Raw genomic sequence first — 26494 nt, forward strand, 5'->3', positions numbered from 1 at the left:
CCCTGAACTTGCTTCCTGACTCCCAGCACACACGTTACAGTCATATTTGTGTACCCATAAGGTAGTCCAAACCAGCTGTCATACAGACATGCCCTCTAATGCCAGCCTCGTCATGTGATGCTGCAAGTTCCTGAGGTTCTGCTTTGGTCAAGGTCATGTCATTTTTCTGGGTTCTTCACTCCCCCATACCACCTACACACCACAGCCATCCTTAACATCTCCTAGTCTGAACAATCCCTCTGGCTTCCAGCTTGATTCACTCGATCACTCTCACAGCCCTCCTACACATCTCCAAGTCTGAACAATGCCTCTGGCTTCCAGCTTGATTCACTCAATCACTCCCACTGTCCTACAAACATGTCCTTGTTCAGTCAATGCTCCTCTTTCACAGGCAGGCTTAGAGAACTCCCTGTCTGAGTCATTGGGCATACATACATATTATCAACAGGTCTCTCAGCGGTGAGAAATAGACTCAGAGAGAGCACAGGAAGTTGTTTTTCATGTACTGTATGAGAACCTGAGTGGGCTTAGATCACTACTTTCCACTATTGAGTAGAAATGAGATTGGAAAAGGAGCTCAATCTGCTCATTAGACTCTCAGAGTAGTGGTGCACATAGCCTATACATCATTCTTTATGACTTTAAAGACATCTCCACAGGTTTTTTCATATACAATACATTGGAAATACAATTTTATGTTCATAGTAAAATGTGGATATAGTGCCTTCAGAAAGTATTCATACCCCTTGACTTATTTCACATTTTGTTGTGTTACAGCCTGAATTCAAAATGAATTAAATTGTTTTTTCTCACCTGTCTACACATAATAACAAAATGAAAGCATGTTTTTAGAAATGTTAACTAATTTATTTACTACAATGTTGTTGATCCATCCTCAGTTTTCTCCTATCACAGCCATTAAAGTATGTAACTGTTTCACTATTGGCCTCATGGAGAAATCCCTGAGCGGTTTCCTTCCTCTCCGGCAACTGAGTTAGGAAGAACACCTGTATCTTTGTAGTGACTGGGTGTATTGATACACCATCCAAAGTGTAATTAATAACTTCACCATGCTCAAATGGATATTCAATGTCTGCTTTTTTTATCTACCAATAGGTGCCCTTCTTTGCGAGGCATTGGAAAACCTCCCTGGTCTTTGTGGTTTAATTTGTGTTTGAAATTCACTGCTCAACTGATAATTGTATGTGTGGGGTACAGCGATGAGGTAGTCATTCAAAAATCCTGTTAAACACTATTATTGCAACTTATTATATGAGTTGTTAAGCAAATTTTTATTCCTGAACTTATTTAGGCTTGCCATAATAAAGGGGTTGAATACTTATTGACTCCAGACATTTCATTTCAGCATTTCCACTTTGACATTATGGGGTATTGTGTGTGTAGGCCAGTGACACAACATCTAAATTTAATCTATTTAAAATTCAGTCTGTAACACAACAAAATGTGGAAAATGTCTAGGGATGTGAATACTTTCTGAAGGTAGTTGTAACATTTACTGTACATATAGACTGATCAGCAGTCTCAGGAGGTATTGCCATGAAACACATTTCCAATCAAACAGCATTTGGATGTTATAATCCAAAACACTTTCATACTAGTGGATTACATCATATGAAACATATATACAGTATAATGAGGCTGACATAGTGGATAAAGCTGTTGTATGCATTCTCAAACTCGGTCTTCGGACCCCAAGGGGTGCATATTTAGTTTTTGGCCTAACGCTACACAGCTAATTCAAATGATCAAAGTTTGATGATTAGTTGATTATTTGAATCAGCTGTGTAGTGCTAGGGCAAAAAACTAAATATGCACCCCTTGGGGTCCGAAGACCGAGTTTGGGAAATCCTGAAATATACAAAGAATCCCCATTTTTACAGACTGATTTCCCCCAAAAGATATTCAAAAACTACACACACACACACACACACACACACACACACACACACACACACACACACACACACACACACACACACACACACACACACACACACACACACACACACACACACACACACACAATATTGTGTTATGTAGATATTGTCAGAACACTCTTTCACTCACCTCCAGTATTGGTGAGAGGCGGGAGGCTGCTGGGAGGATGGTTGGAGGCTGCTGGGAGGGTGGCGGGAGGCTGCTGGGAGGCTGCTGGGAAGCTGGTGGGAGGCTGCTGGGAGGCTGGCGGGAGGCTGCTCGGAGGCTGCTGGGAGGCTGGTGGGAGGCTGCTGGGAGGCTTGTGGGAGGCTGGTGGGAGGGAGCCAGCCAGGCCAGCAGCAGCTCTGGCACCACTTCCAGCATTGCTGTCAGAGCTATGACTCAGCCACTCAGAAGCAGCGCTGTGTGGGAGGCCTACTGCTGTGGTGGTGGGCCCTGAGTGAAAATCCAATACATTTACAGTACAACTACCCACATTCTGACACAATCTGTGCCATGTTCTACATTCTGAACTAAGGTATCTTATTAAGTGGTGCTCTGAATCATAGTATTTCATTCGAACAGGACAGTCTGCTTACAAACAACCAACACAGACTGCCAAAGGACAGGTACAGTAGTTTGAGAATTGTAAGGAAGGACGTTTTAGGTATACGAAGTACCTCACAGGCACTATTATGAAAAAATATATACTGTGGGTTCTTATCTGCTTCCCGAGTTTGGCTCTGCATAAGAAGTCTTATAATCGTCCCTTTAAAATCAAACCTGAAATGAGATGATGACATCTAATGAGCCCATCCATGTCAGTAACTGGAATGGTGTTCTTAAGGCAGTTCAAAATAAGATCATCAACTATCATCCAGAGGCCAAATTACAATTCTGGGAAAGATCTAAGTGCTTTATTTGAGCAATAAATAACCACAGAGGGTAAGCTTGAAAAACAGTTTTTTCTCTGTCCGATTGAGGCTCTATCAGACTGATCAACTCCAAAGTACAGGCAGTTTTGCTTACCTGACCCCCACACTTATCAGTGATGTTGTGGACAAGGAATGATTGAGGTGAAGTCAAGAGTCTTGTCCTCATTAACTCTAGGTAGAGGGGGCATGCTGCACATACAGAGAACGTGGCCTAAATCACATAGAGCATTCAGCACCATGTCATTTCATCCAATTTCATCATGATTGTGATTGTGATTGGTGAGTGTTCAGGTCAGGAAAATGCAACCTGGTCTCAGTGCATTTCGCATTATTCTGTACGTAAATCCGAGACACTCCATTTACTGTAGTATGATATGTTACATTTCGTATAGTATGCATTAATTAGTGGATGTCCATCACCCATTTCGTATGATATGTTACAAATAAAAATGTGTATTATATATTATGATTTTGCAAAACGGATGATATGTTACAAATTCTAGCTAGGTGGCTAATGTTAGCTAGCTGGCTAACGTTAGCTAGGCTAGGGGTTAGGGTTAAGTTTAAGAGTTAGGCTAAAGGGGTTAAGCCTAAGGTTAGGGTTAGCTAACATGCTAAGTTGTTGAAAAGTAGCTAAAAAGTAGTAAGTAGTTGAAAAGTTGCTAATTAGCTCAAATGCTAAAGTTGTCCATGATGACTATGCACACTCTTGGATTGCATCCTACCCGGAAGGCCACTCCTACCAGGTGACGTGGAGAGGATCTGTGTCTGCACCACATACTCTCACTACTGTTGTCCTCCAGGGCTCGTTTCTAGGCCCTCTCCTCTTCTCTCTATACATCAAGTCACTCGGCTCCGTCATATCCACATATGGTCTCTCCTGTCATTACTATGCGGATGACACTCAACTACTTTTCTCCTTCCCCCCTTCTGACACCCAGGTGGTGACATGCATCTCTGCGTGCCTGGAAGATATCTCAACTTGAATGTCGGCCCACCACCTCAAGCTCAACCTCGACAAGACGGAACTGCTCTTCCTCCTGGGGAAGGCCTGCCCGCTCAAAGACCTCTACATCACGGTTGACAACTCCACAGTGTCACCCAGAGTGCAAAGAACCTTGGCGTGACCCGGGCCAACACCCTGTCGTTCTCTGCAAATATCAAAAGAGTGACCCGCTCCTGCAGGTTCATGCTTTACAACATCCATAGAGGAAGACCCTACCTCACACAGGAAGCGGTGCAGGTCCTAATTCAGACACTTGTCCTGTCCCGCCTGGACTACTGCAACTCACTTTTAGCTGGGCTCCCCACTTGTGCCATCAAACCCCCGCAATTTATCCAGAACGTTGCAGCCTGCCTGGTTTTTAACCATGTCACCCCTCTCCTCCGCACACTCCACTTAATGCCCCTTTAAATGTAAGAACTGTTTGAAAAGACTGCCTGAAATTTCAGACTGTTTTGGTGAGATGGAGTTTTGGCCTGCCTGGTGAAATCACCAGGTGGTTAATTAATTAATAGACCAATAAGAGAGATAGTTCCAAACCTCTCTGCCAATTACAGGTAGTTTTCAGTTTTCCTCTCCACACTCAAACCACCTCCAGACAGTCCTAGCTAAATTCTTGCTTGAGAAATTGCTCTTTGCTAAGAAGCTATTTTTGTTTATTTTGACCATTTTAATTGAAAACAATCAGAGTAAGGTACTTAAATGTTACCCAGAAATGATTTGATATTGAGATAAAAATGGCTGCATTGGGCCTTTAACAATATGAGAGCTTGGGACTATAAAGTTCTATCTCCAATTTGATCAGCATTTTGTTCTGTTCAATGTTCTCTTCCTATACAGGGTGTGTTTGTAAATTCACTCTGGCTATCTACTCCAATTTCAGAGTGTGCCAGAGCACAGAATAACTGACGAATTTACGAACACCCGTTGAATAGGGCCGGTGTCACTAAACGTTGGCAAAAAAGCGTAATTAAATTGTTGCTAGCAGCACAGTTACAGTCACCAGTGTGCGCTCTTTTTGCAGATAGAACGCTACAGTCCCAAGCTCTCAAATAGTCAATGTACATTTTATTCATAACATGCTGGAACATAGAGTATAAATATGTATATCAAGTCAAAGACAGTCAATGAGTCAGAAGAAAAAAGGCAGATTTACAATGAGTTGTCATATCTTGTGTGTGTTGTGGGTTCTTTTCTGAGGTTTATTTTTGAACTACATTGTCTTGGCTCAAAAATATACCCATTTACATGAATGGAGGACATACAATAAAATAAATATATTCACAAGTTCTGTAACCTCAGCTAGTTATCCCTGACCCTGGCACTTTCACATTTGATCACCAAATATTGTTTTGATCAGCTTGAAGCTATAGTACAATGCGTAGAGGAACGTTATACATACAGAGACCTACACAACCTCCAGGTTCAAATATCTGACCCCAATAACAAAATATGTATAATAACAATAACAAATCTCACCAATAATAAAAAGTAGTTGTAATAATCTGAAACTTTTTTTGATAGTGAATGTAGAGTCAACCAAAACTCAAAGAAAGTGAAGGTGTTTCCAATGTACAACAGTCTATATACAGTACATAGCGCCAACTTGAGTTAAAAAGGAAATAAAACAAATGCAACACAAGTGCTTAAGATACTGTTCTTTTGTGAAAGTTGACTCCCAGATGTAGTAGCAATGATTGACAATAATGAAGCAAGTCAAACATTTGACACTGTTAAAATGAGGACAATCTTTTCAATTTTTTCTAATTGGCTGATGCAACACTGCCTACCCATGGTCAAAATTACATATTGCAAGTGCCATGAACAGACAACTTGCACTAGGCCTATTGCACATTTTCTCCAGCAATGGAAACGTTTACATGTTTGTTTAAAATCAGTGTTTTCTTTTTCTGAAAGTTTGGCAAGTTAAGTTTTATCCACAATATTTTTCACATTTTAAATAAATATGATCTTTGTAAACAAAACAAACCACATACGGTCAATACAGATTTGAACATTTATACAATTCCAAAACATTTCAAAAGAGAAAAATGAAATGAAAGAATCCTCTCCAAAATCTGGCACCAGCTTTGGTTAAACAAAAGAAAACATAAGAAAAATAAGTATTCAAACAATATACACTTAAACAACAGCAGGTATTAAATATCTGTATTAAAATCATCTTTCAAATCCCAAAACCAAAGCGTTAATGGGGGCAGAGGAGCTATATATATATTTATATATAAAAAAAAAGTTCTTCCATTTCATTTAAATAAAAATATAAAACCACAGAATAACGTGTTCCTCTCATCGTCTCTCTGTCTGTCTCTTGGCTCAGGTCCGTCTATCCTGCTGTCATAATTTCTTTACAAACTGAAAAAGTACTTCACATATGATGCTGGCCACCCCCTGGTTGAGCACAGAGGAGATGGAGATGTCCAGGATTCGTCCCTCATACAGGACAAACTCTGGCCTGTTCTCCTCCACCTTGGCCATAGCCAGCAGAGCTTTGGCAGCCCGACACATCATGTTAATGCTGGGGGGCTCCATGGGGGGGTGGTGGGCCATGTGCAGCATGCTGTGGGGGTTCTGCTGGTACTGGGCCATGCTCACTCCGTCCTCCAGGAAGCCCATCAGGTTACCCACACTATTCTTCTGTATGGCGATGGCGCGTGCTGCTGTGGAGTCTCCCTGAGCCAGGTTGGAGAGGGTGGCCACGGCCATCTCGCGGTACACCTGGTTCTTACGCTGGCCCACGTAACGCACCAGGGTGGCGTACAGCTTCTCCTGGCGGCTGAAGGGCGGCGTGGCCAGCAGCAGGTCCACGTTGTTGTCCTGAATGCTCAGCTTGCAAAGGCACTCCAGCACCAGTCTCTGGGGGGTGAGGGGCGAGTGGGGGGCGGCCGAAGAGAAGGGGTCCTGGGCCTCGGCAGAGGGACACACCATCCAGTGGAGCAGGCCGTTCAGGATGGGCAGGCAGATGGTCTCAGGGTAGAGGGACAGGTCCAGCTGGCCGGAGATGTTAGCCAGAGTGACCAAGGTGTTCTCCCTGAGTGTAGCGAGACAGTTCCACCACCACTCGTCCTTACTGCAGGCCAGGCCCCGCTCCTGCACCTCCTGTCTCTGGTAGCTAGGTGGCGTCCTCTTCCTCTCTGGGTGCAGGTGCTGTAGCAACAGCAGTCTGCCCAGGATAAGCACCAGGCCTGGGTGACGGGACATGTCTGAGTCGTTCCCAGGGATGAAGGAGAGGCTGCGGATGATGTTGGACACACAGAGGCAGCGTTTGGCCAGGGAGTCCTGCCAGGGAGAGGACGTGGAGAGGGGAGCCTCGTCCAGACAGCGGGGCTCGTCCTCTAGCAGGGTGATGTGCTGGTGGCCCCCTCCCTGGTGCAGCCTGAAGGGGTAGGTGGGGGCAGAGTGGGTAGAGTGACCCTCTGACAAAGCCCCTAACCGGGCACACAGTATATCATCGATGGTGGCAGTGATACCCTTCTCTGTCTGCTTTCCCACCTCTGTGTCCTGTTCTTTATTGAGACTGGCACATTCCTCTCTCTCTCCCTCCATCCTGTCAGGTTGCTCTCCCCTGCGCTCAAAGTGGGCCTGGATGTGGGCGGTGGAATCACCCCCGCCTGCCTGCCAGTGGAGCAGTCCGCTAGTGAACTCTGTCACGTGACCCAGCTGCTCTGTCATATCCTCAATCAGGTCCTCTTTGTGCAGGATCTTGACAGGGAATTTGTCGTACTTGCTGGCCTGTTGTGGCCTTGGCTCGTGCTCTGAAGGAGCCTGATAAGGAGAGTCTTCCTTACTTTCAGCTGAGGCTTCCTTACTCTCAGTTGGCTTTTCACTCTCCTCTTTCTCTTTCCCCTTTTCTTTCTCCCCATCCTCTTCTTTCTCCCCCTCCTCTTCTTTCTCCCCCTCCTCTTCTTTCTCCCCCTCTTCCTTCTTTACCTTAATCTCGGCTTCAGATTCCTCCTTTGTTCCCTCAGGGGCTGGTTCCGTTGCATTGGGGGGTGACATCACTTCCGCTGTCATTTTCTCTGTGATGTCAACAGGTTTCTCTTCCTGCTTTTCTACTTCCCCCTTCTCCGTCTCCCCCCTCTCCACCTCCTGCTCCTGCTCCTGCTCAGGCTCTGGTTGGCTGGCCTCACAGTCCATCTCAGGTTCAGAGGTCAGCTCCTCCCCCTGGTCACAGGCTTCAGCCCCAAGGAGGGTCTTCTGGTCGATGGTCCCTATCTCATACTCCTCCAGGATGCCAAAGATCTCCATCACACAGCGTCTGAAGTACTCCACTATCAGCTCCAGGAAGCCAGGCAACTGCAGACAACAAAATAACACATGGCATTAGGGCACTTTAGCGTCCCTTATTATCTACAGCGTATTCTGATAAAGATGTGTTGCTTTGTGTTGGGGTGGAGAACTGTCAAGCATGACTAAATGTAAATAATTTCAGAGTGACATCAAGACTCAATCCCGGTATGGTTAAGAACGATAGTAAGAGAAGAGTGTGCAGAGTGTCTCCAGTTACCTGTGTGAGAGTGAAGGAGGCCACAGATCTGTCATCATACAGCAGGATGTTGATGGTGTCCAGGGCCCACGTACTCTCACCCAGCAGACCTGACTTCAGAGACATCATCACTCGCCACGCCTCTGGGGTTCCTGTGGAGAACACAGGGGTTAGAGGAGAAAGGTTTGTAATTAATACCTGTCACAGATATCAAGATGATCACCATAATCCCAGTGCTAGTTTGACTTTACAGGACATTAGAAAGACATTAGAAAGATCTCTTACCAGTGTCTTTTGAGGTAATTTTGCGACGTGGCTTGAAAACGGGCATGGTGGCCTCTACAGATCCTAGAGGGTAGTTGAGATCTCTCAGCAGGTTAGGTGCGACTTGGCCTTGGTGCCCATTACCCTGCCCTGGCATGGGGATCCCTGGTTTGCCTGGCATCTTCATGGAGCCCATAAAGACAGCTTTGTTGGGGGACATGCGTGCCTCCATGGAGCGCTGGAAGGATCCGGGGCTGGGGGCTCGGGGCAGGTGGTTTGTCATGGAGGGGGAGGTCTGGTATGCAGAGGGGGGCTGGCGGGAGGACATGGGGGTCATACCACCTGACATGTAGGAGGACTGACGATGGCCTCCGTGCCCAAGCCACTGACCATCCTGGATGGGTCGGCCCTCCAAATCATCTCCTCTCCCCATAGGACCGTATGGCGGTACCTGGGAGGTTGCCCCCTGTCTGTTGGGGTAGGGATAACCCATGTCTGTACTAGAGGGCCACATGTTGGGCCCCTGGGGTCCTTCCACTCCGTTGTTAGAGGGTGGCCCCCCGGACATCATCTGGGGGCCCATGGGGTGCTGGGGGTGCTGCCCCTGGCCAGAGGCCTGCATGCGCTCTCGGCTATAGGGGGAAGGGTAGGGGAACTGGCCCTGCATGGGCCTCCTCTCAGGTCCAGAGTAACCAGTGGTGTAGTGGTTGTACATGTCAGGCTGCTGGCCCCTATACTGCATGGCATACATCTCCCCCTCATGTCTCTTTGCTGGGGGGCCGTACATCTCCCCCTCAATTCTCTTTGCTGGGGGGCCGTACATCTCCCCCTCATGTCTCTTTGCTGGGGGGCCGTACATCTCCCCCTCATGCCTCTTTGCTGGGGGGCCGTACATCTCCCCCTCATGTCTCTTGCCTGGGGGGCCGTACATCTCCCCCTCATGCCTCTTTGCTGGGGGGCCGTACATCTCCCCCTCATGCCTCTTTGCTGGGGGGCCGTACATCTCCCCCTCATGTCTCTTGCCTGGGGACCCGTACATGCCCTCCATGGGGCGCTTGTATCCATGTGGAGAAGCAAAAGATTCCAAGGTGATTATTTTATTCCAATAACATTCAATACTAAACCAATCATTAAACTAAACTCTGCTGTGCCTGCATCACGAGGCCTGCTCAATGAGCTCCTTAGTGTGTCTGTCTCTCACCTGTTGTTGAGGGTACATCCCTGAGGGGTGCATTCCATATGACATGCCAGGGTACTGCTGCGCGTAGCCTTCGTGTCTGCAGAGGAGGAAATCAATTAGTCGCTGATGAACAGAAAGGAAGTTTCTAGACATCAACACTAACACTATTATGGTGGATGGTGGTGCTCCTCACCTCTGCTGGGAGGGGTATCTGTTGGGAGAGTAAATGCTGCCCTCGCTGTTGGAAGGTCCCATGTTGCTCTGGTTCCCGGGGGGGCCCATGCTCCCCTCCATCCCCATCAGATGGTCTGGTCTGGAAGACAGACAGTCAAGCCTTTAGTTTGCATGAATACATGTAAACAATGCAGAATTGGTTTCTAAACTGCTTACCTCCTGTCGTAGCCTGGTCCATATGGGTACTGGGAGCGCTGGCCCATGCCTGATGTAGACCTGCCATACATATCCTGTATGCCACCACTTGACATCTGGCCTGGCATGTAGGGCTCCCCTCCTGCCACTGTGGAGAATGACCAGAGGAACACAGTATGAATGGACAGTATGCTGAAAACACAGTTTATATTTCTAGTGTTGTTGATGTAATGCTTTATTCACTAGGTGGCACTAGTCTCCTACTAATAATAATATCTTTCAGCATGATCAGGAGATCCTGCAATGTCCTGTGATGAAAACCCAGCTATGTTATTCACTCAGAGACAACATTTCTCAGAACCCAGCATCCAAACTCCAATCATCCTCTGCTCTCAGAGGTGAACCAATCCAAATGAACAGTCGGTCAAATCAGGTGTTGCCCAAAAGACGGAAAAAAAACAACATTAAGTAAAAAAGGGAAAATGGAAAGATGAAGCTAGGACGAGAGACATACAATGACATCAGTGTGACTAATATATGCAAAGTGCCTTTGACAAACAGCTTTGACGTTCCAGTCATACCAGTAAAAGACAGGTATCTGTCCCACTCTGTAAACCACCAGCCAGCTGGCCTGCCTGCCTGCCTGCCTGCCAGCCTGCCTGCCTGCCTGCCAGCCTGCCTGCCTGCCTCCCTGCCAGCCTGCCTGCCTGCCAGCCTGCCTGCCTGCCAGCCTGCCTGCCAGCCTGCCTGCCTGCCAGCCTGCCTGCCTGCCTGCCTGCCTGCCTGCCAGCCTGCCTGCCTGCCTGCCAGCCTGCCTGACTCCCTGCCAGCCTGCCTGCCAGCCTGCCTCCCTGCCAGCCTGCCTGCCAGCCTGCCTCCCTGCCAGCCTGCCAGCCTGCCTGCCAGCCTGCCTCCCTGCCCGCCAGCCTGCCCGCCTGCCAGCCTGCCTGCTAGCCTGCCAGCCTGCCCGGCACGGTGCTCAGACAGACAACTAACAACCCTAGTAGAGGACACAGTGCCCATCGCACTGCTGGACTTCTAGTTGTAAGTTCCTGTAAAACATTACAAGAATGTTTAAAAAAGATATATATATAATGTTGTCACATGCAATTTAGTCTGGCGTGATGTTATTAAAAAGTTCTGAGAAAGTCGCAGTAGGACTACACTCTGCATTTGCCATGTTTGTACAACTCATCAGCTTATTGCTATGTACTGTATGGTGGTAAGTCTGTGCCAGTGCCTGGGTTCATGGTCTACTCACCCTTTCTCATGCCAACGAAGGGGTCCTTCTCGTACTGCATCCTCATCATCATGTTAGGGGGCATGTTGACCCCTTGCTGGTACACACCCCCAGAGCCCCCCAGGGGGAGAGAGTTACGCTTCTGGAAGGCCGGGTCGCTCACCTCAGAGAACGGGTCCTGCACACTCACAACACTGCTCCTAGAGATAGAGGGAGAGGGGTAAAAGGTGAGGATCTAGATCAGGGCTGTCAAATTCATTTTTCCCCGGGGGGCGCATTCGGTCTTCAACGAGGTCCGTAGGGCCACATTGAAAAGGTGCTATATTTCATTGTTGTCAAAATTTGCTTAAAATAGTCCATTGTTCTTAGAATTTGGTTTGGGTGATTTTTAGCGAGCTGGACATGGTCAAGAAACTGTATGAATAAAGGTCCTTTATCATTTCTACACAGTTTTCATTAGGTTTTAATCAATTTATAGAATACTGAGTTTGTTTCCCCCACAGTTCACATACATTTTTTTTTCTTTTTTTACTCAAACCACCTGCAGGCCAGATTGGACACCCTCGTTGCCCAGATCCGGCCCGTGGGCCGTATGTTTGACACACCTCTAGACACTTTAATATACAGTGCTTCGGAAAGTATTCAGACCCATTGACTTTTTCCACATTGTTACGTTACAGCTTTATTCTAAAATTTATTAAATAACAAAAACTCCTCAGCAATCTGCACACAATACCCCATAATGACAAAGCAAAAACAGTTTAAAAAAAAAATTAAAAACATAAAAAACATAAATACCTTATTTACATAAGTATTCAGACCCTTTGTTATGAGACTCGAAATTGTGCTCAGTTGCATCCTGTTTCCATTGATCATCCATGAGATGTTTCTACAACTTGGAGTCCACCTGTGGTAAAATCAGTTGATTGGACATGATTTGGAAAGGCACACAACTGTCTAAATATGGTCCCACAGTTGACAGTGCATGTCAGAGCAAAAACCAAGCCATGAGGTCAAAGGAATTGTTCGTAGAGCTCTGAGACAGGATTGTGTCGAGGCACAGATCTGGGAAGGGTACCAAAACATTTCTACAGCATTGAAGTTCCCCAAGAACACATTCTTAAATGGAAGAAGTTTGGAACCACCAAGACTCTTCCTAGAGCTGGCCGCCCGGCCAAACTGAGCAACCGGTGGAGAAGGGCCTTGGTCAGAGAGGTACCCAAGAACCCGATGGTAACTCTGACAGAGCTCTAGAGTTCCTCTGTGGAGATGGGAGAACCTTCCAAAAAGGACTACCATCTCTGCAGCACTCCACCAATCAGACCTTTATGTTAGAGTGGCCAGATGGAAGCCACTCCACAGTAAAAGGTATATGACAGCCCACTTGGAGTTTTCCAAATGCGCCTAAAGACTCTCAGACCATGAGAAGCAAGATTCTTTTTTTGTTTTGTTGGTCTGATGAAACCAAGATTGAACTCTTTGGCCTGAATGCCAAGCAGTCACGTCTGGAGGAAACCTGGCACCATCCCTACGATGAAGCATGGTGGTGGCAGCATCATACTGTGGGGATGTTTTTCAGCGGCAGGGACTAGGAGACTACTCAGGATCGATGCAAAGATGAATGGAGCAAAGAACAGAGAGATCCTTGATAAAAACCTGCTCCAGAGCGCTCAGGACCTCAGACTGGGATGAAGGTTCACCTTCCAACAGGACAACCCTAAGCACACAGCCAAGACAACGCAGAAGTGGCTTCAGGACAAGTCTCTGAATGTCCTTGAGTGGCCCAGCCAGAGCCTGGACTTGAACCCGATCGAACATCTCTGGGAAGACCTGAAAATAGCTCTGCGGTTACCCTCCCCATCCAAAATGACAGAGCTTGAGAAGATCTGCAGAGAAGAATGGGAGAAACTCGGCAAATACAGGTGTGCCAAGCTTATAGCGTCATACCCAAGAAGACTCAAGCCTTTAATCGCTGACAAAAGTGCTTCAACAAAGTACTGAGTAAAGGGTCTGAATACTTATGTAAATGTGATATTTCCGTTTTTTTTTATAAATTAGCAAAACCTTTGAAAAACCTGTTTTTGCCTGTCATTATGGAGTATTGTGTGTAGATTGATGAGGAAAAAAACTATTTAATTATTTTCAAAATAAAGCTGTAACCTAACAAAATATGGAAAAAGTCAAGGGGTCTGATTACTTTCTGAAGGCACTGTACGTACAGTGATACTAACTGAGGTAAAGAGGATATATATGTTATGTATACATACAAACACAGTCACATACACTCTCAGCAGTGAGAGTGCTTGAATGAGAGGGGATCATGGTATACCTGCTGGCTGGGATGGGGGTGACCTGTCCCTGTCCCTGGGGGGTGGTGGCTGGGGTGGGAGGCTTCAGGTCACCTGACATCTCTGCCATGGAGCTGCTGCCTGATGACAGGGGGGTCTGGGGGCCCTGAAGGGACCCTGAGTTAGCTGTTAAAAAGCACAAAAGATAAAGGGAGAGAAAGAGAGAGATAGAGGGGGGAAGCAGAGAGGGGGAACATTTTTAAATCACCTTTATTGGGTTAAAACCCTACAGTACATAAACATTCAACCCTCAGTTGTCATGCACCACTGTGCTCATGTGTAGCAGCCTAGCCTGTAAGAACAATTTGAGAGAGAGAAATTGAGAGAGAGAAATGGAGAGAGGAGAGAGAGATACATGGAAAGAGAGAACATTTGAGAGAGCGATAGAACACACAGTTGGTTATAAATGAATAGGAAATGTCCTATTTAGTGTATAGTGACCAGGCAGATTTAGCGTGGGGGGAGCTGAGGAGCGGGGGTTAGGGGGTTGAGAGGGGGTTCCCAGGCCAAAACCTTCATTTCATGTGACCCTGAAATTCCCTGTTTCCAGCATTTCCCTTATGTAAATGTAACAACCATGCCACCACCACGGCCAAGGACAGGGGTGACATACAATGCCTTCGGAAAGTATTCAGACCCCTTGACTTTTTCCACATTTTGTTTGGTTACAGCCTTATTCTAAAATGTATTACATTGTTTTTCCCCCTGTCAGTCTACACACAATACCCCATAATGGCAAAGCAAAAACAGGTTTTTAGAAATGTTTGCTAATTTATAAAAAATACAAAATAGAAATATCACATTTACATAAGAATTCAGACCCTTTACTCAGTACTTTGTTGAAGCACATTTGGCAGCAATTACAGCCTCGAGTCTTCTTGGCTATGACGCTACAAGCTTGGCACACCTGTACTTGGGGAGTTTCTCCCATTCCTCTGTGCAGATCCTCTCAAGCTCTGTTAGGTTGGATGGGGAGCGTTGCTGCACAGCTATTTTCAGGTCTCTCCGTGACGCTTGGCATTCAGGCCATAGAGTTCAATCTTAGTTTCATGAGACCAGAGAATCTTGTTTTCCTGGTCTGAGAGTCTTTAAGTGCATTTTGACAAACTCCAAGCGGGCTGTCATGTGCCTTTTACTGAGGAGTGTCTTCTGTCTGGCCACTCTAACATAAAGGCCTCATTGGTGGAGTGCTGCAGAGTTGGTTGTCCTTCAGGAAGGTTCTCCCATCTCCACAGAGGAACTCTAGAGCTCTGTCAGAGTGACCATCGGGTTCTTGGTCACCTCCCTGACCAAGGCCCTTCTCCCTCAATAGCTCAGTTTGGCCAGGCGGCCAGCTCTAGGAAGAACATTGGTGATTTCAAACTTCTTCCATTTAAGAATGATGGAGGCCACTGTGTTCTTGGGGACCTTCAATGCTTCTTGGTACCTTTCCCCAGATCTGTGCCTCAACACAATCCTTCGACCTCATGGCTTTGTTTTTGCTCTGACATGCTCTGTCAACTGTGGGACCTTATATAGACAGGTGTATGCCTTTCCAAATCATGTCCAATCAATATAATTTACCACAGCTGGACCTCAAGTTGTAGAAACATCTCAAGGATGATCAATGGAGGCGCAGCGGTCTAAGGCACTGCTTTGCAGTGCTTGAGGCATCACTACAGACCCAGGTTCAATTCCAGGCTGTGTCACAGCCGGCCGTGACCGGGAGACCTATGCGGCACACAATTGTCCCAGTGTTTGGCCAGCCAGGATTTCCTTGTCCCATTGCGCTTTGGCAAGTCCTTGTAGCGGGCTGGGCTCCTGCAACCTGACATCGGTTGCCAGCTGGACGGTGTTTCCTCCAACACATTGGTGTGGCTGGGTTCAGTGAGCAGTGTGCCAAGAAGCAGTGCGGTTTGGCAGGGTCGTGTTTCGGAGGACGCGTGACGTCTCGACCTTCACCTCTCGCGAGTCCATGGGGGAGTTGCAGCGATGGGACAAGACTGTAACTTTCAATTGGTTACAAAAAAAAAGGATGATCAACGGAAACAGGATTCCCCTGAGTTCAATTTCAAGTCTCATAGCAAAGGGTGTAAATAAGGTTTTTCTGTTTTTGCTTTGTCATTATGGAGTGTTGTGTGTAGATTGCTGAGGATTTTTTTTATTTAATCCATCTTAAAACGTAACAAAATGTGGAAAAAGTCAGGCGGTCTGAATACTTTCCGAAGGCACTGTATGTGAGGCCCCAAATCTTTTAGCCTATCAGAAGGCCCGCTGGGGCCTATCTCACTAACAGGGTTGGGTAGGTTACTTTCTAAATGTATTCCATTACAGTTGCTAGTTACCTGTCCAAAATTGTAATCAGTAACATAACTTTTGGATTACCCAAACTCAGTAACATAATTTGATTACATTCAGTTACTTTTAGATTACTTTCCCCTTAAGAGGCATTAGAAGAAGACAAAAATCTATGTTACCAATTGAACGACATCTATTGCAGGATAAATCAATGTTAAAGTTTACAGTACATAGCTGGCCAGATATGGATGTTCAATTTTACTTTATGGTTTGGTTATGTAGGCTTCTTCTAACCCCTCGCTTTCTACTGCATATAATTATACGATTAAATTATATCTTTACATTAATATCTATAATTTATAAGTCCAAAAATGTATGTACCAGCTACAGATTGCCCCTTTAAGTCTATCAAAAGTGAGCAAGTTTGAGCATGTGTCCATTAGGCCTATGGAGTATTATTATTTATCAGCATGAATTAGTCCCACTTTTATTCCATAGGCTGGGATCCGCATTATGCAGCTGTTGCAAGAGCGCATTTTTCACTGGCTGTCCACTGGTTTCAAAAACAATGATTGATAGGCAGCTTAAACTTCTTGAATTCAACCATTATTGGGTTCAAATACACATTTAGATTTCTGTACAGCCATCCACAACAACCATAATCCGTAAGGTGCAAATAGCTAAATGAGAGAGCAGCAGTGTGATTCACATCAATGTGCTATGTAGATATCAATAATAAGTGATATCCGTATCGCCGTAGACTACACCACTGCTCTCAGCCTTACCTCCAAGCATTTATTCAAGTTGGATAATCTTTTGATGCCGACAGCAGTCTCACCATTGGAAGACTGTAGCCTATAAAAGCCTATTCCTGCTCTTTTCCCGCGATCCATCAAACACATTTGGTGTGTCATCATAGTGGTCTCTGAGTTTTGGTCAGAAATGCCTAGGTGGTACAAACTTACACTTGCGCCTTCTTTCAATACTGATTTGAATGTTATTAAGAAAACAGAGAAGTGTCAAAGATTTTTTTTCACAAACATCCTTTCCAAATTTAAAAGTAATCCTTAAAGTAATCATATAGTTTTTCAAAAGTATCTGTCATCTGATTACAATATTTTTGCTGGTAACGTAACAGATTACAGTTACCATTTTTTGTAATCCCTTACATGTAATTTATCACATGTAATCCAATACTCCGCAACCGTGCTCACTAACCACCACACGTTAGCACGAGCCTCAGCACCTGCCTGCCGAGAGTAGAGGGGGAATGCAGGGACTGCTAAGAAGGAGCAGGAGAAGAGGAGGAAGAGAAGAAGAAGGGGGGGAGGAGGAGGAAAAGAGGGAAACAGGAGGAAGAGAAGGCCTCTCTGTGGGAATAGCTCATTGGAGAGCGCCAAACTTGCCGCAGTCGCTGTGGAGAGTTTTATTTTGCAGCTTTTTGAAGATCGTTTTCCATTTTTGGCAGAGTGAACTCAGTGAGGGGTTCATGTGGAGGTTATGCCTGAGGGCACAACTGTAGTTAAAGACGAAGGGGGAGGGTGTCTGTAAGGGTGAGGCTCACCCACATGCAGGCTGTACTGTGCTATACTGTATTGTGCACTCCCTACAGTATATCAGAGAGAGTAACAGACTACTGTACCAGAGATTCGGCCATGCTACACTTCACTCAGGGGTAAGGTAGCTAGAATGATATGAAGCTAGTATCATACCATATGATGCATAAATTATATGATGCCATGGCTATGAATTTTTCAGCGCATAGGAATATTAAATTATTGAAGGTCTGTAACAACACAGGAAACTATGTAATGCCACGCAGCATTACACATGAAGACCCTACAAAGCGAAAGAGGAAAAAGGCATGTATGAAGTAGGAATGAAGGAAAACATGATGGCTAGTTTTAGAAGATAAGAGATGCTGGATATGTGATTGAGCGTTTAGTGTAACAGCTCCTCTGAAACAGCCTTCATGGCCTTTCTCTGCACCGCACGCCTCTAACAGGAATAAAGAATGGCTTAAAAAATTCATACTACTTCTGAATTATTCAACAGTACCCCCTGCCACCACAACAGTTAGAGGGTAGAGGGAGGGAGGGAGGGAGGGAGGGAGGGAGGAGGGAGGGAGGGAGGGAGGGAGGGAGGGAGGGAGGGAGGGAGGGAGGGAGGGAAAGGGGATACCTAGTCAGTTGCACAACTGACTGCATTCAACCAAAATGTGTCTTCTGCATTCAACCCAACCCCTCTGACTCAGAGAGGTCTGGGGAGCTGCCTTAATCCACGTCATCATGTCTGTATGCCTGTTTCATATCAAATCAAATGTATTTATAAAGCCATTTTTACATCAGCAGATGTCACATAGTGCTATACAGAAACCCAGCCTAAAACTCCAAACAGCATGTCTGTCTGCCTGCCTATTTGTCTGTCTGTCTGCCTGCCTGCCTGCCTATTTGTCTGTCTGTCCGCCTATTTTTCTGCCTGCCTGCCTATTTGTCTGCCTGTCTGCCTGCTGCATCTGAGCGATGGGAGCAGTTGTTGTCGGGGGTTAACTTCTTTGCTCAAGGGCAGAACTGCAGATTTTTCAACTTTGCTGGTTCGGGGATTTGAACCTTCGGTTACTGGTCCAGCGCTCTTAACCTATAGGCTACCTGCCTCCCAGAGAGAGAGAGGGAGAGAGAGAGAAAGAGAGGGAGAGAGACTGATGCTTTCAGTGGGGCTGGGAGAGAGGGAGTGAGGGACAGAGGGGGAGAAAAGGAGAGGGCATGGGGTGGTCTTTGGGATTCTCCTCTCTCCAGGATATCTCCTCTGCTCCATAGCCAAGCCTTCCCTGTAGCTCAGTTGGTAGAGCATGGTGTTTGCAACGCCAGGGTTGTGGGTTCGATTCCCACGGGGGGCCAGCACAGAAAAAAATGTATGAAATTGTATGAAATGTATGCGTTCACTACTGTAAGTTGCTCTGGATAAGAGCGTCTGCTAAATGACTAAAATGTAAATGTATGTAACTCAGAAACTAAACAATGGATCCAGTGGTTACTGGAGGTTAAGAGCATTCCTATCCCTCAGATGCCGCAGACAGGCAGAAAAATTGGCAGGCAGACAGACATACAAATAGGCAGGCAGACAGACATGCTGTTTGGAGTTTTAGGCTGGGTTTCACTTTGTGACATCTGTCGATGTAAAAATGGCTTTATAAATACATTTGATTTGATTTGAAACAGGCATACAGGCATACAGACAGACAAGCATATAAACAGACAGGCAGGCAGGCAGACAGACAACACTGGGAGGGAGGCAGACAGGAAGTAAGGCAGACAGGCAGGCAGACAGACAGACAGGGATACAGATAGGCATACAGGCAGGCAGACAGACAACACTGGGAAGGAGGCAGGCAGAAAGACAGGTAGACAGGCAGGCAGACAGACAACACTGGGAAGGAGGCAGGCAGAAAGACAGGTAGACAGGCAGGCAACACTAGGAGGGAGGGAGGGGACATTTACACAGCGTGAACCCAAGTGCCCTTTATTCTACGTTCAGAGAGAGAGAGAAATGAGGGAGCGAGAGGAAGAGAGAGGTGTGTGTGAGTGTAAAGGTTGATGACATAAGACAGAAAGCGCTGGCTCACAGGTGTGTGAGTGTAAAGGTTGATGACATAAGACAGAAAGCGCTGGCTCACAGGTGTGTGAGTGTAAAGGTTGATGACATAAGACAGAAAGCGCTGGCTCACAGGTGTGTGTGAGAGTGAATAGAGGTTGACTGGAGGTCAGCGTTGTTAATATCCATTATTCCATCCTCATGAATCAATCTCAGGGGGATCCCCCTCCCCTCCTCTGACTCCTCCCTCCCAACAACTCCTCTTTGCTGCTCAACAGCTTTCTCTACTCTGTGACATCATCACCTAGCTGTCAGCTATACACTGACATGGTCAGTGAAGCAGGCAGCCAGGCAGGCACCTGGGAGCAGGATTGATGGCTGGATAGATAGCGGGATAGTTAGTAGGTGTTAGAGATAGATAGACAGATAGACAGATCGGGCCAACATGAGGTCTCTCCTGTGTTAAGAGCACAGTGCGGACATGGTTCTCTCTCCTCTTCAATCAATCACACAGCACTATGTCATCTACTGTAAGTGGAGGTAATAACGACTGCTCTGGTTCTTAAATGTACACATATTTAATTCTGCTTCAGCTTACAGTATATTCTATTTTAGTGTATGTTCCAGTAAATAGATGCACTGACCTGGCTCAAAATGAAGGTAAATATTCATATCAGAAGGTTATGTCTCCATCAAGAGTCTAAGAGGCTGGGATGCAGACATATGGCTGAGTAGGTGTATGTCTACGTGTGTGTGTGTGTGTGTGTGTGTGTGTGTGTGTGTGTGTGTGTGTGTGTGTGTGTGTGTGATGAAGGTAGGTACTCCTCTCCAGCCCTTTAGTAAAAGCAATCTGGTGTGACTCAGGCAGCTGAGGTGTTGGTGTTCTATTTAAAAAGCAGGGTAGGTCACTCTTCTCATCACCACTCTGAATTAGAGATGTGACCTTCACGCTCCAGCTCTCTCTCCTTAGCTGGGCACCGTAATTGTGCTTAGAAACACAGTGTCAGGGACAACATGCAAATCAAAAACTTTGTCTTATAAATAGCATAGCAGCATAACCCAGAATTACATGACTTAACATTTTTAACACGGTAATCACATCAAGCCATATCTCTGCTCAGAGGTGCTGTAACTTGCTTGTTTTTAATGTTGTTCAAAATGCTATTCCAAGACACCATACCAGTCCGAGAAAAGGCACACATTCTCCCATCTAGTAAGACTATCTTGCTGGTGCATTGAAGTCAGCATACAGTACAGTTTCACCTGATACAATGTAAAATCATTACTATCATCACCACCATCATCATCACAATCATCATCATCATCAGTGTCAGTGTCGGTCCTTACCAGGAGAGGGCGGCTGCACCTTGGCCTGCTTCCTGTTGTCCCCCCCAGTCCCAGTGTTGCTGTCGGCCGGCTGGTCCTCTCCTCGCTCCACCTTACACTCATAGGCAAACAGGTACTGGATGTACTGCTTCTTCAGACAGCTGGCTGAGCTACTGGAGGTACCAACACTCAGATTGGTGGACAGCTCACGCCACTTCTTGTTCTTGTTCACCTTTGAGGGGAGGGGAGAGGATGTATGGAGGAGAGGAAGGATGGGAAGGGAGACAGGAAAGCATTAATACAATGGCATGTTAGTCCACTGTATGTATCCTGGCTTGAAACTACTAAACATTTGCTTTTCCCCACTTCAAAGCTACTACCAAATAAGTGATATTGACAAGTTTAATAAACCACATCGATAGTGTATAGCGCTACGGTATTTCAGTCCAGCAATACATGAGAAAAGCACTGATATTTCAGTCCTGTAAGACATAAATCAGTATATTTCAGTCCTGTAAGACATAATGAAATGAACTCAGTGGTTGTCTCTCACCATGGCTAGGCCCCCTATCTCCCTGACAGCCATGTAGAGTCTGCAGAGGTCCAGGGGCTTCTTGCCCACGGCGGGAAGGTGGGGGACAGGTGTACCCCTCTCCTCCATGAAGGACAGGTACCGGTCCACCCAGCCACGCCTCTCCGGCTCCCCACCCATATCATACAGGCGCGTGATTCGCTCGTTAGTCATGGTGGACGAGTTGAGCTTCTGAGTCGGAAGAGATGGAGAGAGATATGGAATTAGCTCCAACCTTGCAAACTTACACAACTACTGAAATCAGTCATCGTACTGGAAAAAAACAACAAGAAATAAAACATTGGAAGATATTGGTTAAATTGTAAGGAGGCGTGTCATACAGGGCTGGAGGGAGTCTTTGGCCAGACGGGGCTGCTGATGCTGTCACTGTCATCCCCATGGTAGGAGGACAGGCTGGCTGGGCTGGGGGACAGGGGAGAGGGGACAGGCATGGCACCAGGGGTGGTAGGCTGGGAGACACACTGGGATCCACTGTGCCCATCCTGTAACAGAGAGAGAGAGAAACAGAGAGAGAGACAGAGGGAGAGAGAGACAGAGGGAGAGAGAGCGAGAGAGAGAGCGATATATATGTATATATATATATATATATATATATATATAGAGAGAGAGAGAGAGAGAGAGAAAAGGAGGACAAAAACCAAGGGTGAGCACTTGTTGAGTGTTATGTAGGGTTTCCACCACTTCCAAATTCGCCAGACAAAGCTCCGCCCCCATTCATTTTCAACGGGAGCACAAGGAGCAATGCACAGGGGATTGTGGGAAGGTGAGGGGCGCAAACCCTGCTAGCGGAGCGATAGAAAAAGTTCAGCTCTGCTCTACTTTATGCAAATTGAACACGGCCACCGCTGCAATTAACCAATCAGGTGGGAGCAGACGTTTGCGTGAAAATCTTCCGTTCATGAAACATAGTTCTGCGTGTCATTAGTTCCGGGCATGCACAACCAAAAGAGATGGAGGAAAGCCAATCATCGCTGTGTCTGGTTTTCCAATTCTGTATGATTTTGCTTTGCTACACTCTTAGAAAAAAGGGTTCCAAAAGGGTTCTTTGGCTGTCCCCATAGGCCAACCCTTTTCAATTCCAGGTAAAATCCTTTCTGGTTCCATGTAGAACTTGCTGTGGAAAGAGTTATATTTGAAACCTAAAATGGTTCTACTTGGAACCAAATGTGTTCTACCTGGGACCAAAAAGGGTTCTTCAAAGGGTTCTCCTATGGGGACAGCCGAAGAACCCTTTTAGGTTCTAGATCACACAAGCGTGTAGAATACAGAGACAAAATCATAAGGTCAAGAGGATTGCAGAGACTGTTGGTGTTGATGGTGGGTGAAGAGAGATTTGCACAACAAAGTTTGCTTGTGCTGCTAGTTAGTTATGAACCTCAATCAACCTAAACCTCAAAACTGTGATCAAACCCAGCATTTGTGAATGTGTTGAGTAAATTAAATTGTAAAATTTGCCCAGAAAGTACCAGTAACACACATTATAACAGTGCTAATGATTCACTTAGCATGCATTTCCCATGTAATATGCTACCAATTCGATTATAGTATCATAACAATAAAATGTTCATATATTATAGTTAATGGCTCTTTCATTATACTTGTGTCATGACATTGATGATGAAAGCTCACTTCCTGTAAAATACATAGGCCGACATACACATGACTGGGTACTTTGGGTAAAGGAAATTGTGGCTTTGAATTGCAAACATTGTTGTGCAAATCTCTCTTTAACCACCATCAACAACAACATCTCTACAATCCTCCTCCATGCCATTGACCTTCTGATTTTGTCTGTGTATTCTAAAATCATTCTCAGCAAATAAACAAGGTATAATTACAACGCTCCCCATGCCCCATTATTTTCCTTTTTGACATTTTAATTACCCTACAAATTGTCAGCTCCTTATTTTCATGTACAGTACTGTACCTAGGGTTGCATTTGCACTAAACAATTTCATGTCAGAAAAATAATGTAGAAAATCTGGCTTATGGTTAGCCTCATATACATTATCTACTGGTATAATTTTTAAATTGAGAACATATAGCTAGCTCAACAATATACAATTGATGTGTGAGTTTAGCTTTTCTCTGCTTCAGATGTACAATGACAAGGGCACATTGATTGCACATGTTCATTAGGCCAGTTATGCCATCATATTGTAGGCATATGGCTATGGCTGCATTGGTGGTGCATGCCATTATGATAAGCTGCAAAATGGGTTCACATGGCTGATATCCTGAGACAGAGTGACAATCAAATAAAACCGATTGGAGAGCTCACATCTGGACAAAAAGGTAATGTTAGTTTGAGAAAGCAACAAAGTAACACAGATCCCCTTCACACCTTTTTATTGCAAAATTGCGATCTGTGATGAATGAACATTGACACGAGTTCTTCTTGAATATTGTTTTTAAGTTAACAATTAAAACAAGTTTTAAAACTTCACTTCAATTAATCAACATTAAATTAATCAAAATATAATTTCAGAATGTACAAATAATCTAACTTGTTTGTAAATGTTAGACATTAGTAAGTAAACTACTATTACTAAAGCATAATTTCTAGGTGAACAAAAAAGTCCTGTCATGACTTTCCTTCCAGGGTGAGGATAAAAGAGAGCCCCCCCCCCTCTCTCACACCAGAGAGGAAGGGGGGAAGTGGGCCAGTTTTATAACTGTAACGACCAGTCATAAGCTTTCTCTCTCTAGCCCGGCAGTACTGAACAAAGGAATATGATGTGTGTAGAGAGAGAATCTGCCGCCAAAACTCCAATATCCAAAAGTGGATAATGAAACAATATTTGTAACATAAAAAAATGTGGGAAATGGTTTGTGGAGATCCAAACAATAATCATGTCAAAAGTGTATTGTTTTGTGATGTCATTAAGGATGGTATAACAAGATAACGGTAACTCTACAAATGTATATGTCCCAGTTATCAGATTTACATCTAAATGTTGTAATTTATATGATTAAATTTGAAACTATTTGTGAGAAGATGAAATGTGATTTTAGCCTTCTAAATGAGATAATTTTTTTTCATATAAACTTTTGCCAAGTCAGTAACCACGCCAACGTGAGCACAGACATTGTGGCAACGTGATGGAACCACCCTCCAAGGCGAGTGCATAAAAGGACTCGCTGAATAATTAACATATTAGACCAGTATACGTGCAGCGCGAGCTGAATACGCTGAAATGGTTGCAATTTCAATACAGACCAGCGTGACCGACAGCATGAGCTGAATGTCACGAAATGGATAGAAACTCTCTAGATTACACAGGAACATTCAGTCTGCAGCTGTTTAAGTACTTTAGTCTGGTAAACTCGACCAAAGAACACCTCTGAAGGATCTTGTCTAGTGAACACTCCGAGACAAAGAAGCCTACTACTACAACTTCTAAGGACATTGTGACCTCTGGTGGACAAATCAGAGACTTCTGTTGAACTGACTCCCCATAGACGGACCGGGCGATTTCAACAGAAAGACGACAAAGACATACAAGTGTAAATATGTGTTGCATTTCTAAATCCATCCGAATGAGTGCTTGTTAGGGTGCTAAATATCCATATTTACGATGAGCGTATTTTCCACATGTATGTACAATAAGCCCACTCTCTGTCTCTCCTGCTCTTTCTCCCCCCCTTTCATTGTGTAACAAGCCATCATATCGGGTTATTCCACTAGAGACTTTTCATTGCATTATGTTAGTAATCAATTCAACCTATACTGTGTGTGTTGATGTATTTCTGTGTGATTCTTTAGTTAGTTAGTAAATAAATAATTAAGCCAATTTGTGTATCGCTGAATCATCATTTAGACTAGGGTTCGTACAGATTTATGAAGTCAACGACTTTCAGAATGAAACTGATATGAGGTAATAATGATTAATGGATGACTGGTATGATAAAGATATATTCTGATATATTCTTGAGTTAATTCGGGAAACGCTAACTCATTAAACTAACTTTTCCCGTGGTGCCCCAAGATTGCTAATGAGTTAATTGTTACATGATTAATTTAATCATGTCTAATAATTAAACATAGTTCATTGATTTAATAAAATAACAGTCGTCACATCAATGATAGCCATGTCACGACAGTCCCTACCAGAGGTGGCCAACCTTGTTCCACTTCCTGATCTACTGAGTGAGCAAACTTCTATTCCAGCACAGAAATAATACACATTATTATCAACTCATTAGGTTTCATAAGTTGAATCAGGAGTGTTAGTGCTGAGCTGGAACAGAAGCCTGCACTCCCAGCATACCTCTAGGAGAAGGATTGGCCTGCTACAGTTGTAATACATTTGTAGCCTACATTATGTGTGACTTTTAACTGTAATCTTGTATAAAACATTTACTAACATAAGTACACATACAACTCATGGCATACAAGGATATGCCAGCAGTCTCCTGGGACATTCACTGGGACCTCTTCATCTATAGACAGGCTTTTGCAGCTCTCCATATCTGAGGACAGACATCACAAAGAAACAGGCTACATTTTATTACAATTAGACAGCACTGACTAAGTGGAGCAGAAATCCTTTCACCCTCTTCCATTGCTGTTATCTATAAATTCATTTGGGGCATGAGTTTTTAATTTACAATGATAAATAGGCTTACATCAAGATAGCAAGCTAAGCTAATATGAAGTTAACTAGCTGATGATATTTCACTTAGCTATAATATGTAAAGTTGGCTAGCTAGATAGCTAATAAGCAGCTCATTAGCCTACACACAGTGGCCTGCTGTAGCTAACTAGCTAGCTAGCTAATAATACATCGTTTTTTTTTCAAAATGTATTTACTTACTTACTTACTCTCTATAGGTTCCCGCATACGCCCACGCCCACGAAGCGGACAACCTTTTGCAGTGAAGAGTTGTCAAGCGGAGGCACCACTTCTGGTCGAAACGTACCGTT

At 45.0% G+C, this 26494-nt stretch overlaps 1 protein-coding gene across 1 annotated transcript in view; it reads right to left on the bottom strand.

Annotated features, from left to right (window-relative positions):
* Positions 1 to 5038: 5038 nt before the first annotated feature.
* LOC106575065 (AT-rich interactive domain-containing protein 1B) overlaps positions 5039 to 26494 on the bottom strand; it is a 304921-nt gene continuing 283465 nt past the window's right edge. The window contains exons 11-21 of the mRNA XM_045714993.1: positions 21888 to 22049; positions 21529 to 21738; positions 20997 to 21207; positions 13763 to 13907; positions 11455 to 11633; positions 10215 to 10341; positions 10018 to 10137; positions 9846 to 9921; positions 8666 to 9698; positions 8402 to 8532; positions 5039 to 8190 (exon numbers count right to left, since the gene is read on the bottom strand). Of these exons, the coding sequence (XP_045570949.1) occupies positions 6232 to 8190; positions 8402 to 8532; positions 8666 to 9698; positions 9846 to 9921; positions 10018 to 10137; positions 10215 to 10341; positions 11455 to 11633; positions 13763 to 13907; positions 20997 to 21207; positions 21529 to 21738; positions 21888 to 22049 (4353 nt within the window). The 3' untranslated portion in view covers positions 5039 to 6231. The remainder of the gene's footprint in view (positions 8191 to 8401; positions 8533 to 8665; positions 9699 to 9845; positions 9922 to 10017; positions 10138 to 10214; positions 10342 to 11454; positions 11634 to 13762; positions 13908 to 20996; positions 21208 to 21528; positions 21739 to 21887; positions 22050 to 26494) is intronic.

Source organism: Salmo salar, chromosome ssa01 (assembly GCF_905237065.1).
Source record: "Salmo salar chromosome ssa01, Ssal_v3.1, whole genome shotgun sequence".
In the NCBI taxonomy this organism is placed as follows: Eukaryota; Metazoa; Chordata; class Actinopteri; order Salmoniformes; family Salmonidae; genus Salmo; species Salmo salar.